The sequence below is a fragment of the Pezoporus flaviventris genome, unplaced genomic scaffold (assembly GCF_033815535.1).
Source record: "Pezoporus flaviventris isolate CSIRO_AGI_PZ_B2104156 unplaced genomic scaffold, CSIRO_AGI_Pfla_v1 ptg000040l, whole genome shotgun sequence".
Lineage (NCBI taxonomy): Eukaryota > Metazoa > Chordata > Aves > Psittaciformes > Psittacidae > Pezoporus > Pezoporus flaviventris.
This window is the reverse complement of record NW_026892588.1, coordinates 6,961,535-6,981,917: the sequence shown is the minus strand read 5'-3', so window position 1 is coordinate 6,981,917 and position 20,383 is coordinate 6,961,535. Positions and strand designations below refer to the sequence as shown.

Below are 20,383 nucleotides of genomic sequence, written 5' to 3'. Positions count from 1 at the left end.
TGCACAGACAAAATGTACACATTTAGAGAAAAGGTAAGTTTATTTGGATGAAGAAGGTATTATGTTACTGGCAGAAATTTGTAAGAGCAAGGATAAATGCACAAAGTTAATGCCTTCAGCTGTGGGGATTTTTTTATGGTCAAGGTTACAGACAGACTTCTCTTGTGTTGTCCAGTATCCTTCAACTAACTTCATTTACATTTAAAGAAAATCTTCTCCACAGTTCTCTACAGCACAAGAATAAGTATGGCACAAAATTCTTCAGTTTATTTTGGCTTAAAGTGTAACTGACACATGATTTGCTGTCTTCATAGAACTTCTAAAAGATAAGCCACTCAAGTTTTGTTCATGAAGAGCTCTAAAAGGGGGACATCAGGTTGAAAGCCACGTACAAACAGTGATTTTTACTGCTGTCCTGGGTTCAGCAGTAGCAGTCATGTTTCTCCTCCTTGGTAGCTGGTGCAGTGCAGTGTTTTGACTTTCAGCTCGGGAACAGAGCTGATAACAATGATGTTTTGGTTTGGCCAAGGACTTTGTGAGGCTCATGCTCTGCCAGGGAGGAGGGGAAGCCAGGAGGAAGCAGAGACAGGACACCTGACCCAAACTGACCAAAGAGGTATTCCATACCACAGCACGTCATGCCCAGGAGGTAACTGGGAGTTAGCCGGAAGGGCTGGGGGACTGCAGGGTTGGAGGAGGTATCGGTCAGAGCTTGGTCGGGCTTGGGGGGTGAGTTATCGGTCGGCTGGTGGTGAGGTGTTGTATTCTCTTCCCTTGTTATTTCCTTTATCATTATTATCATTGGTGGTAGCAGTAGTGATCTGTGTTATACCTTAGTTACTAAACTGTTCTTATCTCAACCCGTGGGAGTTGCATTCTTTTCGATTCTCCTCTCCGTCCCTCCGAGAGCAGGGGGAGGGCAAGAAAGGGGGGGGAAGTGAGCGAACGAATTACCTGACTGGGTTTAAACCACGACAACTGCAAACCTTTCTTTGTTCTGTATGACAGTCACAGTTACAAGCCCTCTGTCAGACTGTATGCAGTGGCTCTGCAATTTGCAAACTGCCTTGGGAACCCCTGTTGCAAAAGACTGCTTCTTACTCTTCTGGATTTCAAGCTCTGTTTATACTTTAAAGGCTTTTTTTACCATGTCAAAGAAAGATTAAAAAGAAGGCCTAACATACAATTTCTGCCCCTTATCATAGGATTGTTTAGGTTGGAAAAGTCCCATAAGATCGAGTCCTACCATTAAGCTGGCACTGCCAAGTCCACCGCTACACCTAAACACCGCATCTACACATCATTTAAATACCTCTAGGGATGGTGACTCCACCACTTCCCAGGGCAGCCTGTCCCAATGCTTGACAGCACTTTTGGTGAAGAATTGTCCCCTAATATCCAGTCTAAGCCTCTCCTGGAGCAGTTTGAGGCCATCTCCTCTTGTCCTACAGCTTGATATTTGGGAAAGAGACCGACTCCCACCTCATTACAACCTCCTTTCAGATAGTTGTAAAGAGCAATAAGGTCTTCTCTGAGAAATGAATCAAAAGTATGATCAGCTAGAGAACACAAGAAAAACAGGATGTTTCTACATTGCTTCCAAATCTGTAACAGTAATACTAAAAATAATGTTTCACATAGACTTATAAAAAATACAAAACATGCAAAACATTTAATAAAGCAGTTAGCTTTCCATTTCTGATGCTTACAACACTTGGGAAGTCCATCATAGCATAAGTGTCTACTTTTTCCTATTTGACCTACATGGTAGTTAAATAATGTTCTCAGACCAAACTAAACTCATCACTCGCTGGTTTTCTTGCCGTTATCTGTTCACTTTCTTCAGTTTTGGAAAATTTGCTGTGAATTGAAGAAAAACGCTTATTTCAGAGCAGATTTGGTCAGCAGCCCCACATGGAACTGAGGAGAAGGAGGCCGTGTGACACGTGCCGAATGGTAAGGGTTATTTTGGAAAGTGGCAAAACAATAGCACGCTGTCCAAGTAGCAAGTATGAACTGTACAAACATGAACGCGTAGCCTGCCATGCAACAGGGCAGTGCAGGAAACAGCCGAACTATAGCACCTTCCACAAAATTCTACAGATTGGTAATTCAACCCCTGAGCACTGCAAAGAAGCAACAAAACTAAACAAAAACCTCTGGGTTTTATGTGATTTGTGTGGTTTTTGTGTGATTCTGAATAGAAAGGATAAGATTGTGAAATAGTACTAGTGACATTACCTGGCTACAAAGTCAGAACCAGATGGGCCATCCACATAATTTCTTCTGTTAGCATTCAAGCTGTGAGCAGAAGCTGCATCTTTTGCAGGCTCAGCTGCCAGAAAGAACAAAGCTCAAGTTATTACAGTTCAGTATTCAGTTAAAATACATAGTCAAAAACCTGTCTGAAATAAATTGAAGTAATGATTTCCAAAGATTTAAGACTTTTCATTGGTTCAATTATTTAGATTAAAACTCAGTCACTTCCTTTCAGCTCTACCTCCTCCCAAGTTCCCATATTGGCACTATTTAAGGGAATGGAGAATGACAAAAATGACTAGAAAAGGAAAGGGAAGACAGAGAAAAAAACTGAAAAAAAGCAACAAAATTAAAAACAAGCAATCTTTTTAGAAACAATAAATATGCTGCTTCTGGAAGAAATTTTTCTGATAAATTTTCCCCAAAACTCTTGGACTGACTTTTCAGCTAGAAAATAGTATTTTGGTCATACCCTGAATTAATTAGCAATACTTAGAAGATTTAAATCAGATCTCTATGTGCTATAAAGCATATAAATTAAAAAAGGTATAAAAGTCACATAATGAAAATCTCTCCCTAGCTCTTGGAGACACAGTGCTAGCCCTGTTGTATGAATGTTTAAGTTACCATGACTCTGGACTCATTAGCAGATGTGAAGATCTAACCTAGAGGTGGATTTTTAAATTTGAGAATTTACTGATGGAACACTGTGCCTTTGTACCGAGGTACAAATGCAATTTTAAATTAACTATCTGTTTAGTTTCCCCAGATTTATAGTCCTTTCTCTTGGTATCTTTTCCTCAGCAATAAATTCTGTTCTTGGCTCCCTATTGTGTCTGTAATCCCTATATAAGCATAAATGGATTCCAGGCTTGTTTAGGTCAGGAAAATTTGCAAGTGATTATACCACAACAATTTGCATGAGTTTTTGGTAATAGACAACAAAACCTAATTATGGTTTATGAGATGAGACGAAGATTAACACAAAGAAAGAGTACTTTGCTCCTTCTTTAAGGGGGTTGTACATTGCCAAATCCTGTTAACTAAAATACTCACTGTATTTGTGAACACAATGGCAATCTATTCACATACATACAAAACCCATGGATGTTAAAATCAATCCTTAATTACCTTGAGGATGCACAACAACACGAGGCTGTACAAATGATGGCTTTACCACCTCAAACCACCAGAACAATTCTGCCATGAACACCATGTAGTTGCTCTAGCAATTAAACAGAGAGAGAGAGAAATTCATATTAAAACACAATCCTGCAAATAAATAGACTAAGCAGCATTCTGGATATGCCTCTCCATTTCATCCAGTTTAGAATCTCTTCTCTACTGATTTCTTAGAAAATGAGGTCAGTAAGTCCAACCCCCAGCACCAACTATCCAATACACATAACTTGACCAGATTTTAACTTGTTGGGTTGAAGTGTTTCATAATAAGCATATGCTCAGGCCTGATGTCTTGCAGGGCAAAGAGTACAGAATGGGTGGAAACAGATGCTGTCAAAAATATTATCCATTTCCATAAAAAAAAAAAAAGTAGTGAAAAGCCCACTGTTTTGCAAGGCTAGGAATTAAATTTTCAGAGCTTTTTATCATGAAAAACTGTGGTTGCCCTTAGTTCCAGTGTAGGAATTTTGAACCTGATTTAGACTTTTGTGTCAAGTATGTGCTTTTTGCCACATTTGTAAAGATTTACCCAAATTTACAAGTCTTTAATGCAAAACAGCATTTAACACTACCAGCAGCAGCATTTGTTCAATGCAGGTCAGAAGAAGGTTTTAGCTCCAAAGATCTATGCACACTTAAAATTTTGTGGATGTATCTTTCTACCGTATTTTACATTACACAGCTATGAATCACAAATGTGGGAGACATGACATTTAAATCTGGGGAAGAAAAGGCGTAAAGGAAGAAACAACAGGAGACATGAACTGCAACAAGAGGAAGAACGATCAAGAGAGGAAAACCAGGCAGAAGCAGTAGTTTTTGCTGCAAGAGTATATAATAAGGAGTGAAAAAAGTCCAGAAGGCTGGTTGACTGGTGGATGAAGAATTCAAAGGCTAAATGATCACAGTCCTAAGGTGCTACATCCATATGGTTCAGTGCTACTTCCTATCTAGAATATCAGCGAGCAACCAGGCCTGAGCTGGCTCAAGCAGGTGCTCAGACTTGACTTGTTTTACAAAGTCTGAAAACAGTACAAGAGAAGAATACAAACGTCTACTTAAGCATTAAATTGAGAAACCATAATTAAACGACTCTGTAAAAACTGTTTGTTTAAAACTGGATGAAGAGTTTCAAATGGCAGCAATGTCTCTTCTAGGTTTTGTGGCAACAAAGAAATCAGAGCTGACTTAGAAAAATGTGAACAATTACCTAATTTCTCTCTTTTTAAACAAAGATAAGGAGAAATCTACTTATAAATAAAGGATATTAGTTGAGAACTTAATATTTGTTGGTATGGGACAGAATTCTTAAACCTATTTATGATAAAACCTGTGGCTTTCCCTGGTCTTCTCTACTTCCTCTGGCTTCTGCCATTGCTGAACTGTTGTACGAAACGGCATAGAGTGCCTGGGTGATGTTTACTTTGAGCAAGGACAGCTGTAATTTTGGTTTTGGTTTTATTTTTTTTAATAGATTTGGCTTCCACATTTTCTATAGGACTCAAGATGATCTTCAGCATAGACTTTGCTATTATAGATGTTAAGAGAGCTATGTTTATACATATAAAACATTCTCATAGCAGAGCATGGGATATTTTCCTAATTTCCAGCCCTTTGTTAGCCATAAGACCTTCAACTTGTCTCCAAGAAAACCTTGCTGCAGATTAAGAATTGCATTTGGGCTCCTTAAATAAATGCAGAGAGTCTTTTAAAATTAAACTTAAAAATAGTTTACTCATTCAATTTCACAGAAAGAAAGATGTGATTCTGAGAAAGTAAAGCCAGTGGTAGACAGTTTCTATATTAGCTTTCTCTTTGTCCAACAAAAAATGTTCTGGTTGATTGAGGCATATACGGCTGCAAAGTCTAAGCTTTCTGCTGTCAATTCACCAGAGAAAAATCTAAGCAGGAAGATGAAGCTTTTTGTGATGCATTAGGAAAAAGAAGAAAACTGCTTTGTATTTGGTGATGGACACATTAACTTTCCATTCCATAACTACATAAATAGGCAAGACTGCTCATATTCAATGTTCAACACTATATTCAAACACACCTGGTGTGTGCCCACAAAGGATATACTCAAATTAAAGATTGTATTGACACTATGTGAGACTTCCATTTCAGACTTCTTTTGACAGCTTCGTTATGTTTTCAGTCTCTAAAATGTCAAATTCCATTGTAGCCGTAACTTTACTGCCTTAAAAATGCATACTCAAATCTTGGAGTGTGAGCAAATGTATGCCAAAATTATGAACAAAATGCTATTTTATTTCAGAAATACACCACAGGCATAGGGCTAAGAAGAATTTTTTTCTTCCTTTTTAAATAAAACCACAACAGAAATATTTAATAATAAATGAGATAACCTCAAATCTGGATCAGTAAACTGAAAAAATTTATTTTCAATATCTGACACTTTTGATTCAGATTTATTTTCTGAATATTTCTAATGTAGATAAATCTTTACTCCAGCAAAGAGTTACTCTTAAACTGAAAGCTGCTCAGACTCTTCAGTACGTGGTGAGGGGATCAACCAGATGTTGCCATAGTTATTACATATAAGCTATAAATAGACTAGGAAAAACCCTGTCTCTGCTTATATAGCATAGAGTAATTGAATGAGGAAAAGTTCATAGCAAAATCTTTTCCACTGATTTCATCAGGAAGTAATTTACATAAAGAAAAATATCAGATGTACTTCTCAGACAAAATATGATTTTTAATACCCTTTTTGAATATTACAATTTCTACAATTTCTTTTAGCATTTCCTGCTCCCCTTTTCTCCCCTCAAACTTCTAACTTGATTTTTTTAAACACAAAAAATGAATTATAAAATGTTCTAATCATAGCTTGTCCCCATCTGAAATAATACAGGTTTTAACACTCCAATTCTTATGTTTATGTTGAAATGCTGCCTTTAATAGTGTGACTGTTCTATGAAGGACTCAGACATTCCTTCTGAGATTATCTTCTACATAGTCTTGAGCTACTGCAGGACACCTCGTTCTGCCAAAAGTCACCTAAGCGCTGTTTACTAAAATGAAACTGCTGGTTGCATAGCAGCTTAGAACTGAGGCTACTCTAGATGTTTGATGGTGAAATGTCATGATGGAAACTGCATTTTCTCAAAAGTTATTATTAGTCAGAAAGGGATGTTAATCTTGGTGATCAAAGGGGAAGACTGATGATCAGTAACTTAATCTTTTGGAAAAGCTAATTGTGTGTCTGTAGCAGTCCTGCTACCCAGGGCTAAAAAGCACATAGGTATTATTTCCACAGATTTTGTCTTGATTATGCCAACAGAACTTCTAAAAGCTAATGATTATCATGATTATCACATGCACATATATACAAAAATACTCAGAAGCATAACGGTATTTTCATAGTAGTAAAAGCAAAACCCTAAGCTCTGAACAGTTCAGACAGGCTCAAAATCACTTAACAGCAGATGGCAGACTTGCAGCTTTATAGATGCTTTATTTGCTAACCATCCTGATTTAATTTTTCCAATTTGTTATGTGCAGACTTTTCATTGGATGTACGCAGTCAGCTGTACTACTGCTTACATTTTATGTATTCCATCTTCTGGTGCTGTGCCATAAAAATCCTTCTGTTTAACTGCTTACCAAATTTTGGAAGGCTATCTTTTGGAAAACAAAACAAAACTACCTCCCGTATTCTGAGTATAAAATCTAAAGTCATTACTTGCTTCTGTAACAAAGAGGTATCAGCTAGCTTGCTTTGTAAAATTATATACAAAGAAAAGTTATTTTAATACATCTATTACTCTTCCATAATTTTAAAATAATGATTAATTTTTAAATCAAATGAGCTAACAAAAATAGTACTTCCAATCTTGCCACTTATAATAATTTTTAACCCTTCTAATATTTATAGGTTCTAGATCTGCATATTTATAGAATAGTAACTACAAGGTCATATATACAAATGACATAAATAATTTCTAATTGGGGTTTAAACCACTAGAATTAAATGCAAAAGCACCCATAGATGCTTGTAGAAATTTTCTCAAAATGAACGTAAGTATACATTGTAAAATTTCTACCACAATGCACATTAAAATCTCTCTTCAGTAGGCCAGGAAAGTGAGTTACATCAAATGCAAATCCATAGTTTCTATGTTATGGAATTGCCAACATAAATGGCATCAAGACTCAAGGAAATTGGAGTGTTTTCAAACTATCTTGACAAGGCCATATTACAGTTCTGTGTATGATCCCTGCACTACCAGTTTCTCGTATCTCCTGCTACGGGTTAATAAATGCCACAGCAACTCAAGTTGAAAACTCCCGTATATCTTGTTTCAGACCAGAACAAAGAAGTGGGAAAACTGGTTGATTAACATAGGTGAAAGCAAACCATGCTGCTTCTCTTTAAATAATGAGTCAGGAACATTTGGTCCCTCTCAGGAGAGACATCTCCTCTTACAGAACTGTTCCCTGGTTGAATCTTCCTCTTCGTTCCTGATCCTGAATCCTTCTGAACCAGACAGATGGGAAACAAATCATGACTCCCACCATGCATACCTAACTGCCTCACCAAACAGCCAGCTGCTCTCCCAGGTCCTTAAGGAATACATATGTATGCTTACAGGGACTTCAACTGTAAATTCAGGCTTGGGTTAGCAGCCTGATTGCAGTGGCTTTTTTCATTGAGATTGGAGGGAAAGCTGCACATGTGTGGTTATTGTTTAGCACTTAATTTCTAGGATTTATCTATATGATGAATCATATAAAAACTGAACACAATTTTTCACATCTCAGAGGACATGATGCTGATTCTATCTTCTACTTATGTCATCTGTGAAGTCGCCATCAACATTACATCAGAAAGTGCAAGTATTCAAAACTGCTCAAGTGCAATAAATATTTTCAGCATAAAACAATCCTTTAGATATTATATTCTCCTGTGCAATTTGGGGGGGGGGGGCAAAAAAAGGAAGAAGAAAGCTCAGGAACTAGCCTCTCCATCTTTGACAGTACATGTTTGTTCTGTCTGCTCTGGTTAGTAACTTACTGCAAAAATAAGGTACCTATTCCATGTGCTTAGCTGTGGTTCTGCACAATTTAGAGTCTGGTTCACATTTAGGTCAGAGGAAAACCCTTCACAGACAAGAAACAGCAATCATCTCTCAGACTTGCTTCATTTCACACTCAGAAAGCTTTCATTCTGAACAAATGTGCCTTCTGCATGAAACAGCAGGCCAAAGACAGGGAGCATCCATCCTGTGACCACAGGACAGTACCTCTTACATGCAGACAGAGAGTACAAGATTCTATGCAAATACACACGTGAAGAGACAACTGAACACCTTGTGGGAGTTTCTAGACACCTTCCCCAAAGCTACTGGTGGGCCAGTATGACCCCTTACTTCTGGGAGGCCACTGGGTTTGACCCTAGCTCAGTAAAAATTATTGACAGTGTGAACTGTGTGAGCAAATTAGTGCATTGTTTGAATAGTTCTCTTATTAATAATGGATTCATTCTATTGATAACAGCCCTCAAATTACTAAAAGGTCTTCTAATATTAGTTGTGATCTGTGTCTCATCCTGACTCAATCTTGTGTCAGTGAAAAGACAATGTACAGTATGTGTAGATTAAATGAGTAACACAAGTTTAAGATCACTATTGAAAAAAACCAAAACAAAACAAAACACCCAAACCCACATGTTTTTGACAGCTCAGCTAAAGAAACACTTACAAAACACGATTTAACTGTGCGTCAACTGATTCAATGCCAAGTTCCTATGTGCGCTCTCAAATCATGGCAAACATCAAATAATTTAATCTGTCAGTATCCACTTTGAAAGTTAACCTCAGAAATCACTTCCTAGACTCAGTTTTTAGATCTGAAATCTATGGTCCTACTGACACAAATTAGCAGAGAATGATCTAAAAATATGAAAAGTTTAACCAAATACTATCAAAGATGTGTTTTTCCTCTTATAGAAATACTTTCAACATGCATCTCATGACAAATGAAACATATGAGATGGACTTTCTCTTCAGGGACCATACATGTCCATTATAACATCCCTTCAGGAATCACAGATTCCATGAGACGTTTATTCAAACCAGAAATACTAAATACTACTACACTGCAATGCTAATAAACAGTCAGGGCAAAATTAGTAAGTAGTCTCAACCGTTCTGCAGGGTGGTTTGTGCTTCCTGTGATAGCACTTCATGCAAGTTCTTCTATTTCTACAAAATTGTTCTTTGCATTGGCTGAACATGTGTGTGTCAAGACACAACAAACCAGCTCTTTAAGTTCTATGCAATTTCCTATATGTAGGTGAAGAACAAGATACATAAAAAGAGAAAAATCCCATCTCAGGATAAAACTTCTTAGAAGGGAAGAGGGAGGATCAGGTCAAAAAAGCAATCTGCACAACTGGGGAGAGATACAAGATTTTCTATTCTTTCCTCTTGTTAAGTATGCAGAGAGGACTCAGAAAATACTGTGATTATTTCTGTGTAATCTCTCTTGACTTGTGTTTGCCTGTCTCAAAGGCAAACAACCAGGAACCAGTACAGTCCCTTGGTGGTGCCTCCAGCATCCATGGAATGTATTCAATATTTTTTCTTGAACCTTAGTAGCCCTGCCTTAGTAAACATCTTATGAAGAACTTCACTAATGTATTTTTCTCAGGGGAGGAGAAACGGGCAAGTGAGAAGCGAGAAAACTTACTTTCTATTTCCTTTGATTACAACACATTAAAGCTGTCTAGAAATCCAGACAAAGCCTATTTCTTCTCTGTGCCAAAGCAGAACTAAGCAACCAGTTTCATCTGCTGCAAAATCTGAGAGCCTACATTAAAGGCTCTGGATGCTTAAATAAAGTTTTAAATTAACCTTTGTTTCTGTGCATTTTGATGGGAAAGCCAAAAGCAGGCACAGTCACCTTGGTCAAGTCCTGCACTAAATTTCTGTATCTTGTAGTATCTACAACCTACCTTGATTTAATGTAATTGGACAGTGAAGTGTGCCAAGTGAAGAATGTAAGGTATGCACTTTCTGCTTGATCACTTTAAGAGAAAGAGGCTCTGCTCTCTTCCTTCTCAAGGACTAGCATCAAGTCAGGACACTCAGTGTAATTTCTAGGACCACACAAGGCACAGCACTGTAATTTGAAAAACTCAACTGTATTTTTTTCTCTTGAGGCTTTTCACAGTAACATATCAGCAGTTTCGTTCTTTTTATTCTTTCTGTCACCACTATGACACATAGCAGACTTCTAAACGAAAGCACAGTGCCACCTACTGTGCTTATGGGTCACTCTGAAAACAAATAGACATTTTTGTTGATAAACAAAGTCACCTGAATATAAAGACCAATGCTTCTACAAATCTTAAAACTTGGTATGTATTTTGTAGATGGAGATAAAGGTGACTGCTACTAACCAGTTTAATTCAATGTGTAATATTTAAAATATAAATTTAAAATGCAAGTTTTTTCAAAGTGACAATAAAATTCTTTGGCGAGTATGTACATTTATTAAAACTTACTCTAATCAGATGCATTGGAAAACTAAGAAAGAGCTCCTTTAACTCTGAATTTATTTGGAAAGCAAATTAATTCTCAAAACTGGAAAAACAGAGTTTAGCACTAGCCAAAGTTTACGTGCCAAGCTTCAGAAGAAAAAATTGGCAGCTTTTCTTTGTAGCATTTACGTCTAAGTAAGTAACCACACCACAGCAACTTGTAAGAACATGATCACAAAAAGGCTTTCTCAGTTGCAGAAATACTCTAAAATATTTGAAAAAACTCTAAACCCCCTCTAAAAACAGTGTTCAGAAACAGCAAAATTACTAAGTCAAACCATTACTATAAAAATGGTATTATTGTCACAAATGAAACTGAGGAATAATGAATTCCATTTATTCCACGTATCTGTAATCAGAGACAAACAATCAAAATGCAGTGAAGGAGTCTTACTCAAGATCACTGAATATGGTTGCAGGACCATGTGCTGGGAAACTACAAACAAGAGGTTGCAATGCAGCAGACATTTTACAAGGATGTAGGTAATCACTGAATTAAAAACCCCCAAAAGCTGACTGAAAGCTGTCACTAGGCAACTTTGCATATACAATATAAAAAAGCAACAGCTAAGTAGTCTACACTTAAGTCTTACTGCCCTTACTCGCACTGTCAGCTCGAAAAGGATTGGGTTCAACCCTACAGAAGACAAAGCTATATTCAAGCTCTGGCCTCTGTGGCTCTGCTTCTGAGATAGCTATAAAAGCATTGAAATGGCTCTAATATCTCGAAACCCGTTACATCCCATCTGCAGTGGATATAACTCCTCCATAAAAATAATATTTCATTCCCTAAAGGCAGACCAACAAGAATCTTAAGCAAACAAAGGTTGTTTTATATAGAAGAAAGTCTTATAGAAACACAAAACTGAAAAACTAAAGTTACAATCAGGCAAGAAATAATTTGATTACGCCTTGTCCTTTCACACAGGCTTAAAAATGATAGAATAAGCAAAATCAGTGTGTTCCCCCCCCCTTCTAAAAGAGTGAAATCTTAGAATGACTGAAAACACTTAACTGCTTATTCAAACAACTATAGTTCTTGGGATCATGTTCCTGCTGTGTTCCAGGCATAAAGCCGTTAGATATTATAATGAAATTAACTCAGAAGTTTACATTTTCAGAAAAGTGAGAAAAAAGCTTTAAGGTTTAAAATCATAAAGTTATTCTGTATGCAGAAATGAGTAAGAAGAGTAATAATTCCATAAACAACTCTTAAATATTCTGTCCTTTTGTTAAAGCTTTAATAAATTTAAACTAATGCAGAACATTATTACATGTTAACAGATATACCACAGGTTACATTCTTTAGCTAAAAATGAAATTATAAGAAAAGAGACAAAATGTGAAATAGTTTCCCCAAAATCAAAGGTTTTTATAAATACTGTCACAAGTGCTTTTTAAAAATATTTCAGAACTACTATAACAACATAACTGCCAAACAAAGCTGCAAGTTTTACTTGCTGCTGGAATCTACATGTTGCATGCAGTGCCACACTTTTTCATTTAGCAGAAGACCAAAAAAGACTAAATATATCATTAGCAAAACAGTCCTGTGGACACTGCTCTCAGTTTCACTTATCTATTTACTGGTTTTTGTTGTTTTTTTGTTTTTTTTTTTTTTTTTTACCTTTATTGAAGAAGCTGCATAGAGCATATCCTCAAGACTGAAATGGCAGCACTGGTTAAGGTATTCCTGGCAAAATTCTTGAATCAACTGTAGATTATACAGACTGTCAGCCAAAGACATTGTCTCTTTCAAACAAATATCTAGAAAGGAAGAACAGAAGCAAGGATTAGATACAGGTGCAGATTTGCAAAAAGTACTTTTTGCTTTGCTGGATTCTTGAGCATTTTCTGGATAAATTCCGGCCTCTGGCCCCTACAGCTTTTATTTTTCTATTTCAGAAACTTAAGAAATGATGACTATATTTTATCTTTGCAGTATTATATTTTTAGACATTTTTCTAAGCATTAATTTTTTTACCCCCTATTAACAAGTTGTTGGTTTTTTTTTCCTGTTTTGCCTTTTGTGAAAATGGGAGTTACACTCTAACTTCTGCTATTCCCATATAATGAAAACCCATGTCTGATCACAATGTAAGTTTTTTTCAATTAGCTTTCCTATACGACAACAGCAGTAGGAAACGTAATCTTTTTCACAAAGTTCTCCATACATCCTTGCTCTCTGTCTTTGCATACAGACCTAAGAGTACAATTTAGTGCTATTAATCCCAAATCTTCCCAAAAATACCAGTATTTGATTTTGTGTATTTAGATGTTTGATATGAGATTATACAAGGATCATGAATTATCACCTTTTGTTTTAAAGTGCCATTTAAAGACACGGAAGTGGCAGCAGTGAACAGACTAGTGAAGTTATAAAGTAGTATCTGAATACTATTTTTGCCCAGCTAACCTCCTCCTGCTCTCTTTTCATAACTGCTTCTTGGAAAATTCAGTAGCTATAATTTCCAAGAAAAAAAAAAGTCCTTGAAAAAAGGACAGAAGAAAATTACTGTACTTCCAGAGCATGCATCAGATTTTATTCTTAAAGCAACAGTGTATGACAGAACTCCACTTAACTTTTAAAGTGTTTAGGATAAAAGGTTTCTTCAGACTAGGAACCTATTTTGACGCTATCAGGATAAAGATTCCCATCCTGAGGATATCGGACATATTCCATCATCCCAACCCCACAGATGATGATCAATATAAAAAAAAAAGTTTGACTAACAAAATGGGATTAGGTTTAGTAATACTAAATGTGAAATCATGCATTCTGATCTAACAAATTCTAATGTGATTCACTGGTTGCAAGTGATAGAGAGTAAGAAGATACCATGTATTAGCCAATGTAAAGATGTTTATGAGCTTTCCATGCAGCTACGAAAACCAGCAAACATGATGCTAAAATGTATCAGAAGATCTATTTCCAGAAGTGACAAAGAAGCACTGTATGAAGTAGTATTGAGATGCCAGTCTGGGTACAATTATGACCATCCATATTCAAGGAAGATAAATTGAAACTGGACTAGTTGCAGAGAAAGACTACTGAGGATAATAATGAGAATGGAAATCCACCTCGGAAGGGGAGACTGAAGAGGGTTGGTTCAGTAGCCAGGGCAGAACAAGGAAAAGAAAATATATCATAAATGTAGACATCAGATTAGAAGCTATTGAAGCCAAAGGGCACTGCTGGAAGAGCAATAAAAAGGCAGGTAGACAGGCTACAAGCACATTTGGGTAGGAAACCAGAGTACGATTTAAAACCTTGTCAAAAAACATGGAGCCCTGCAACACTGGGTAAGAAAAAGTACAGATTTTAAAGAGCTAGACAATTTTAAAGTAGAACATTATAAACATGATAAATTCATGAAAGTGATTATATAATTTCATACAATAGCCAATTTCTTGACACACTGACATAACGAGTCCTTTCTAATCCTGTATTCCTTGAAGGAAACCTAGATTTGAAAGTTAAATAAAGTCTTGATGAGAAGAAACACTATTTCAGACTACAAAGAACTCTAGATTAGTATTTTTTCTTTTTTGTTAATGCATTTTTAAGCATTTTTGCATATGTATTTTTGTTAGCTGCCTTCCTCAGTTCTAACACAGAACCAAATCTCAATGAAATTAAACATGCATCAAAAATTGTATTATTTAAATACAGGGAAAATGGGCAGTCTTTTTGAAAAGCTGCTAGTCACTTCAGAGTACCTTTGAATTTACTTCTGAGACAATGACAGGCACATTTATGTATATTTAGGGAAGACATTGTCAGGACACCTAACAACATTAACACGAAAGTTCCAAAGACAACATATGCCTTGTCTGTTTAAAGTCAGATGCTGGAGCAATCTGCTGGTAAGTATGTATGTGGTCATGCGAGGTATACAAGATCTTTCAGACTGTCCATATTTTCAGCTATGCTAAAACAGTAAGATGGAATTAGGTGTTAGCCCTATTCAACATTATCCAAGTTCTAATTCTTGCCTAATCATGTACAACAGTATTTGGCTACAACATTTATGTAAATTGGAAGTTACATTTTTCAAAATTCACAAGACTAAGAAGAATGGTGAATGCGTGCATCTTGGTGTCTTTCATCTTCAATGTCTACTGCACTGCAAGCTTCCTACAAAGTGGTTGTGTATACGAATTCCAATTTGAGTCCTTAGCAAGCTTTATACTCTTGTTCGTATTCCTGGATTTCTCAGGATGCTTCTTTCAAAGTGTTCCCACGACATCAAAGGCATTATGGACAGAACACAGGAAGAAAATGATGGGTGTTAGCTGACAAGACATTTTATAACTACATGAGGCTCTCAGTTGCCAAGATATGACTTTAACTAGGACACTGAGCAAAAGAACAAGATGAAGCTGCTTATTATCAGAGACAACTGTTGTTATAGAACAGCACATCACCAATATGTACTAGACTGCATGTTTTTGTTTACTTTATAAATTATATAGTTAACTATCAGATGAAGTAAACGCCCCCCCCCCCCAGAGAGCAACTATCTGCCATGCACTGCAACTATGCTGGGCTTGACTAACTCATTTTCCATGTTTTAAATCTGTAACTTCTCAGATTCACAAGAAAGCTTACGCAGCTTCAAGAATAAAAGTTTTCCAGGTGGTTTTAAGTTTCAGACACAAAGGCAAATATGTTGTCACAGTCAGATTCTATAATCATATGACCTACTATGTTTATATTAGTGTGATAACATAAGCACAACATGGAAGGACACCTTGGTTGCTTTTATTTAAATGTAAAAATAAATGGGTACAAAGGTAGTATTAAATAAAACCCCACTCAAATTTTGCCTCTTCTGTATCACATTTAAGCACCTTTTTTTTCCCACATAATTATCAAAGACAGACATTTAAACTTTCATGGACATAATTTTACAAGCATAGAGACATGTTAGACGTACCCTCTAGTTTAACAATATCTGGACAGTAGAAGTGAATCAGAGCTGCTAGAGCACAACCATCTGTGCCATCTTTAAGCAGATTCTCCACCAACGGAATGCAGGGCAGCTGTTTAAGCAATGTCTGCTCCTTCCTGTAACGAGCCTACAATACAGAATGAAGAAATTCAGAGAGACAAAGACTCTGAAACATATGAAGAAACATTTATACTGTAGGTTTTATGCCCTGTTAGTGGAAAAGCAGTATTCGAACAACTGAATATTCTCAGTGTTAAAACCCTTTAAACTCTTCATGTTATGCCCCCTTGTGAATGGCAGAAATAATACTTAAAATGAAAGGAACCTACTATGCTAATATTGAGCCTCTCCTTCAAAACTACCAAATTTTGATGATCTCTGTATAGCACGCTGAATTAAATCATATTTTAAGCCTTATGTAACATTCAATACTCATTGTTATACAATCAGAAATGATCTGTGTGTAAACACAGTGAGACAAATCCTTAGCTGGTGTATAACTTCAGTTTACTGGCAAGTCAAATGACTCTGTGAACTTAACACACTTAAGAACCTTGCCCAAATCTCATTCATATGACAAATTCAGAAACTAGGAAATCTGCATTTGATCAACTCTATTTTTATTACTGGCATTTGCACTACAAGTAGTCATAAATATAGAGAAGCATTAATGGTCAAGTGTGAGGACCATGCAGTGGCCCATTATAAAATGAAAGCATTTTGAAAACAACTTGATGTATAAAGAGATCATTAGTTCAGAATACCAAGATAGCATTTATCTGCAGTGAATATATTTTTCATGGGGTTTTTTTGGAGGGGGGAGAGGGAGGCTTGCTTAAAAAAAGATATTCATCTCCCTTATTTTTTCACTTCTTCCTGGGAAAACAAATGGAGGTGGAAGAAAGTGATACAGATTTTAATTGGTTAATATAATTTCCTAAGATTTATTTTAAAACAATATGAAAGATTACTGTTGCATTCATATCACAGATGCCAAGAGGATGCCAAGGTATTTCTAAGTTAAATTTACACTATTTTTGTTCATCTATACATAATAAACTGGAACATTTTGTGCAGGGACTCTGAAAAATCTTCATGGATGTTACTTTTCCAGCAAAGCTGAAGCTGACAGTCCCTATCTCCTACTCTCCACCTTTTAGATATGCTGGAGCAATTGCTGATGGGGCTGCCTGGCAAGACCATTGATGCAGCTACAACATCTCTCTTCTCCTTTGTTTCAGCTGTGAATGAGTGAGCACAGCTGGAGGTTTTACAGGTGAGAATTGTTTAAGCTAACTTTGCTAGTGTGGAACCACAGACTAACCCTGAAGGCTTTACTTACTGTCACTGGATTTCTGTCAAGAATCACATGCGATTATCTCTAGTGCATGTTAGTCTCCTCTAAGTGGCTCAAGAAGTACGAGTCTAACCTGGCAGCAGCAGACACACCAGTTCCAGAAAAATAAAGGGCTTGTATTTAGCCCACAGAACTTAGCCTTTACCCAATTAAAATAATTATAAAAAAAAAGCCCAACCCTGAGAGTTAGTCTTTATTTCATACTTGTCACATCCTGGTGCTTGCATGTCAAGTATACTGTATAAATATGAAAATGCCATTTTTGCATTCTATTGGAAATATTCACTAACACCAAACAAAATCATGTTAATGTTTCATGCATTATTAATATTCCTTTCTCCACATTAGTAATACTCCCTACTATTTCTAACAAAATAGACCACTTATCCTTGCAGCAAAAGTTTGTTCTTTTTCACCCTATGCCAATCCAATGCCCCACTGTAAGTTTCAAATACCAACCTAATATATCCAAGTACTTCCTCCTCAAAATGACTAAAATTAAGTCTAGGAAATATTACATCATAAAAAATACAGAATACAGATGGACTCAAACCATGGTCCAACAAGCCCTGTGTAATTTATATTATTTTGAATAGTGTCTTTTTATTGGAATATTCAAAAATACTAGAAATGGATAATACAGTGGTCTTGTACATTAAATCCTGTGAAAAAGTCTACTGCCACTTTAACGATGCTTTGACTGGCCTTATAAACAGTGCCTGCAGATGCTGGAAACTGTGTCTTATCATTAAAGAGCTAGAAAGAGAAATTAATTCATTGGAGAGTGTATGCCAGGCATGTTACTTCAAGAAAAATAAACTTATATAACCCAACATGCTATGTTCATTAGGGTGTAACAGGCATCATGTTTCAATTTGCCTGAAAAGATAAAAGTAGTTATACTGAAAAAGAAGAGACACTGATAATCACACTGCATTTTAAATAAACTTCTTTTTTGAAGAAACTTCTCATCAGTTGTAATGCTTGCTATTAAATATGGATGCAATAATGCAAAAGATGAACTTCTACGTTTATTATAAAGCTTTAGTGCTAACTGAAATATAAATGATAACACAGACATCTTGTTTCTGAGATCCTAAACAATCCTGATTTAACATCTTTGAGCTTATTCCACTTAAAACAAGTTTAGGTGTAGTTGAGACACTTGGATATGAACAAGGTCAGTTAGAGATGAACCAACAGCACACCAGCTACTCTGTCTTAAGTGCTCATGTGTATTCCAAGTTAATCATTAATAATGAATGCTCTTATCCACTTACCATACAGTAGATAACATGTTATAAATTTACTTCTCAAAGTTTTCAGCTGCCTGTATGCTCAGGAATATCTCACTATGAAACACTTGCTCTACATAAAAGGAAGAGATCAGAAGCCTGGCTGCACTGTTAGAGTAGCCTGAGCCACTGTCTTCCTACTATATTATCAGTAGCACCTGCATTTCAACTGTATCTACTAAACTAACAAGCTCAAAGTAACATAAACATCACTACTTCAAATTGTTTATATATAGCTGGCAGGCAAACTGGAGTTAGCTTTTCAGGAGATGAAATACCTTCTATTTGGCATCATTTTTATGCAATGGAAGAGAATCATTAGTAAACTAACACTTTTGGCAAAAATAGAACAAAAACATTCTGAAACTACTCTGAAGTAGCACTTATTTTGTAGGAATGAAACAAAAAAAATGTGTCTAAATTTGTGATCAGTTTTCTTTTTTTTTTGGGGGGGGGTGTTCCATTTTTATCTCCTTTTAATTATGCTATCTTAACTAAAAAAAATAATAATTAATTCAGGGACTATACCGTGAAGAGCAGTGTATTTGTGTGTCACAACTGTAACAGATAGCACTACAGAGAAATTGCCTACATAGCATAAACTGTTATGAATTGGAATACTGACTAGTCTGCTGAATACAGCACTCAAAACTGATTTTCCAGACACCAAGTAATTTCTGTTACCTACATGCAACTGCCTTGTTATTTTTAATTCTTTTTGCAATGTATGAACAATCTTTTACCAGTTATGACAACAAATACCTGAAGGATTGCTAGACCAGTTATTTGGTAACCCTTAAAGATAGATCAATATTAGTTCTTTGGAATTCAGACCAGAAGTATGCAAGTCTATATATACCTAAACAGCTGACTACTTTGTTCCCAGCCAAACCTGTTAAAGTATAAACAGTCTGAATGCTTTCAGGGGTGAACTATATGATGAGGAAAGTAACCCAAGGTGACACAGCACAGCGAACACAAACTTTGTTATTGTTGCAGACCTTAACAGTTAACTTTTTATCACTTTTAGTATAGTCTCACTAAAAGTAGACTGCTTTGGGTTACTTTGTGTTGGGAGAGATTAAGAGTAGTCTTGAATCAGATGATAAATAAAGCAATTCTAGAGAAATGGTGTGATGGCTGCATATTGTTAAATCAGAAAATTTCAGAGTCCATGTAGCATAAACAATCAAAAACTATTTCTGCATGTCTCTTACAACAGAGTCAGAATCGAACAGAGTATGTCTACTGAAAGCTGATGAAAAAGTAGTTTGCAAAAAACTTGATCATTTGACATTAGTTAGTAACAGGTAGCACTGCCTTATACAAACCCATGAAGAACTTGACTGCCTTATCCAGCATCACATCTTACATTTATTTTGCACAGACTACCTTGCAAAATAAGCTCCTGAATTATGCACACCTTTGGTAGAACAATCTCTTATAAAATTATCTTGTAGAGACAAATGAAATGAATGCCTAGACCAGCATGACATGGACAAAGCCATTCCCAAAATAAGCTATTTGATCAAAGTGAAGCAGTTGGGCAAACTTACAGGAACCAGTTTCCAAAACCATTTGGTAGGAGACTTCAGAGGAAGCAGTAGAAAAAAGAATAAAAGCAAAAAGCAAAAAAAAAAAAAAAAGGAACATTTTATCAGATTTCATAAATTAATTTTACAAAGCAATTTTTTTAACATTCTCAGTTTTATATAACAGTGAATTTTAATTTAACATAAGCATTAGTGCACTGTAGCCTCAGTGTATT

The 20,383-nt window shown here is 36.1% G+C and overlaps 1 protein-coding gene across 5 annotated transcripts in view; it reads right to left on the bottom strand.

Annotated features, from left to right (window-relative positions):
• CAMSAP2 (calmodulin regulated spectrin associated protein family member 2) overlaps positions 1 to 20,383 on the bottom strand; it is an 85,891-nt gene that overhangs the window by 17,406 nt on the left and 48,102 nt on the right. For 3 of the 5 annotated variants that reach the window (XR_009745456.1, XM_061465149.1, XM_061465150.1), the window contains exons 5-9: positions 20,172 to 20,204; positions 15,949 to 16,090; positions 12,636 to 12,775; positions 3,391 to 3,484; positions 2,242 to 2,335 (exon numbers count right to left, since the gene is read on the bottom strand). Coding sequence is in view for 4 of the 5 variants with exons in the window: in XM_061465149.1 (XP_061321133.1) it covers positions 2,242 to 2,335; positions 3,391 to 3,484; positions 12,636 to 12,775; positions 15,949 to 16,090; positions 20,172 to 20,204 (503 nt within the window). In the remaining variant the exon portion in view is untranslated. The remainder of the gene's footprint in view (positions 1 to 2,241; positions 2,336 to 3,390; positions 3,485 to 12,635; positions 12,776 to 15,948; positions 16,091 to 20,171; positions 20,205 to 20,383) is intronic. The other 2 variants (XM_061465151.1, XM_061465152.1) reach the window with 1 other exon arrangement.